General features: G+C 33.8%; 1 protein-coding gene across 1 annotated transcript; it reads left to right on the top strand.

Moving 5' to 3' along the window:
- Window positions 1-901: 901 nt before the first annotated feature.
- LOC110444390 (eukaryotic translation initiation factor 4 gamma-like) lies at window positions 902-2,622 on the top strand. Its single transcript, XM_021488770.1, has 3 exons — window positions 902-1,021; window positions 1,532-1,765; window positions 2,029-2,622. The coding sequence occupies exons 1-3, from the start codon at window positions 917-919 to the stop codon at window positions 2,089-2,091; spliced, it is 402 nt and encodes a 133-aa protein (XP_021344445.1). The 5' UTR covers window positions 902-916; the 3' UTR covers window positions 2,092-2,622.
- The last annotated feature ends 261 nt before the right edge of the window (window positions 2,623-2,883 follow it).

The raw sequence follows: 2,883 nt of genomic DNA, 5'->3' as shown, positions 1-2,883 counted from the left end.
ACAAGCTTGGTGTAATGTAGAGTCAACAGTATGAAAACAGAAAGTCTCTGCAAGACTGGATGGTTAAATTATTACAATCATCAGCCATTTCAGTTTTTTTAAAGTCTAATTCTCAAATGATCCCTGAACTTTCTTAGTTTTGCACGATACGAGATAACCAAGTATGTGAGTTTACAAACAAATTCTAGTTAAGGTAGATGATATTAATGATATTTATGCTAAACAAAATTATTCAATTTCAGAAATTACATCATGATCTTTATTCTTACACATCAGTATGCTGTCCATATTAAAAAAAACTATCTACCAATATAAACCAATTATACGGTCGAACACTACTCACAGATTCACAAATGTCAGCATACGGACAACATGTTAAGAACATGTATTATGTGAATTTTATGCATTATGAGTTCTGAATTACACTTTCAACTGTGACATAGTTACTTTGCTTTCAGATTAATATGGTATTAGGTAAAGATTATTTAAACATGGGCAAATAAAAACAAGCAACAAAACTACTACCTCTGTGCTGACAAGGGAGATAATTCTCTGGTTGAAAAACATCTTTAATATTGTATATTTTATATATCGGGAAATAAAAGGACAAAATAGCAAGAATGATGATAGATGATTCATTTTGGGTACAGTTACATCAAATGTTTATACATGCATTAAAATGTGCAGATATTTGAATAATATAACAGTGGGAAGATTTGTTTTAAGATGCATTGTCAATCTTATTTTGAGTTGTCATATATTTTTATATGACTTTGATTTTCAATTTGTTATTGTGATTCAATTAAAGTAAGAAATTACTTAATTGTGGTAATAACAATCGCAGACATTTAAAAGAAAAAAACCATACTTGTTATGTATTTCTATAAACATTTTTCAGAAAGAGAATGAAAAGAAGATGCTCATTCAAGAACAAGACAACTTTGAAAAAGAGAAAGAAACACAAGCAAGAAGGAAAGAAGAAGCTATGAAAATAGCAGAAGAAGATGAGGAAAGGAGAAAGGTAAGACTCCACCAAAAGCAATTAGGAACAATATATGTTTGTATAGGATTTTATATCTTTGCAACAGATTAGGTCATTTTTATTTATATGACAACAGTGTCTGTGGATGACAGGGCCAGACTCGGCCAGTCAGAGACCACTATAAAATTCCATCTCACGGTGATGTCATAACCTGAACACAGTAGCATGACACCCCATCTGGTACAATCATTCAGATAAAAGGTTAACCAGAGATGTAGTTTATTACATTATTTTCTTCTTCTGGTAGTGGTAATGTCAAACCTATACTCAGTAAATGCCTTTAGTGAAGTGGACTCTATATGCAGGAACTGTCATTCTACAAGTTTAGTTAACATGAAACTAACTGCAATGGGAGTTAGACAGGTGGTCTTTTAACATCTATAGGTGATCTCTTTAATTTATAGAGTATCATTGGACAGGTTTAACTTCATGACTTAATGAATGTAATCAACAACGTTTTATTGATATTTGAGTTGTTTCCCTTTATAGGCAGAGGAGGAGCGTGCTAAGAAGGAGAGTTCATCACCAACGAAGTTGCCCCCAGTAATGGAGGCACAGGAACCCACAGAGGATGAGATCAAACCTTCAGTGGCCGCAACCCAGGAAGAGACTGCACCCGAGGCAACAGAGGAGGCTGACAAACCAAGCGAAGCAACAGAGACACCTGCAGAAGGAGAGGCAGAGAAAACAACGGAAGAGACGACAGAGGAAGCACCAAAAGAGGTACATACATATATGATGTACTGAGTCTCAGACACTTGTAGACTGGGCTTTTATAACAATTATTAAAATACAGCCCAGTCAAAAAAATGTTCGATGTTAGAATGTCATTTGATTTAAAAACTTAAATTTCTTCAGGTTAAGGCCTATGTCATTTTCAAAAGTGTTGGCTGCATTAAGCATGTGATCAGGTTTATAAACTAAGTACGATGGATGTTGCATATGAGTGGGTTTTAATTATGTAAACATATTTTTTCTGACTACAGGAGGAAGCTGAGCAAGGGAAGGAGGAGGAAGGAGAGGCTCCAGCAGAGGGAGAGGCATCCTAGATAGATATACCCAACAGTTCTAAGTCACAGAAATCAAAATATCATTCAATCATTGACAATGAGGCATTTACTTATGTAGTTAGGATATTAAATTGTTTGTGAAAAATCGTCTAAAGAAATGAAAAAAATATTACTTAACTTTTGAGTTATTTGCCAAAATATTTAACGATCTGGGATCAAATCAAGAGCTGTAGGCGGCTTAAGACAGATGTGTCGGAAGCACTGACTTACACAAGTTTGTAATAACTGGCCTAACTGTGATATCAAAAATTATAATGCAAACTGGACAGTTTCTTCAATCGTCTGTGAAAATTACTGACAATATACACACACCTCTGGAACTGTAACAAAATCTTGGCTAGGATGTAACTGTTAAAGTGTGAGTGGAAATGTAGGAGTGGAAATGTAGGAGTGGAAAAATGTGAATGTGATGATGAAAGTAAGGGAAGCAACTCTTGCATTGTTAGCCAAGATTACCAGTATGCATGTGTTTTATTATATTTATGTTGTATAATAAATTGCGAATATGTTGACATTAGTTTATTATATATTTCATATATTATGACAAATTGTCAAGAATGCGTTCTCATATATAGAAATAACAGTACATTTCAAATCAATTATTTTGTTTTTAAGAAAACCTTTCTATACACCGTGAATATCAACATCTGTTCATTGCCAGCCAGGTTTTCACATTGTTTTAATTCCCTACATGTTTCTCAGAGATGTTTAGACATGCAGAGCAATATATTCATGATATGAATTGTAATGATCACTGGAGAAGTAACAATA

The sequence above is a fragment of the Mizuhopecten yessoensis genome, unplaced genomic scaffold, assembly GCF_002113885.1.
Source record: "Mizuhopecten yessoensis strain PY_sf001 unplaced genomic scaffold, ASM211388v2 hete_36113178, whole genome shotgun sequence".
Taxonomy (NCBI): Eukaryota; Metazoa; Mollusca; class Bivalvia; order Pectinida; family Pectinidae; genus Mizuhopecten; species Mizuhopecten yessoensis.
This window is presented reverse-complemented; position numbering and strand designations above follow the sequence as displayed.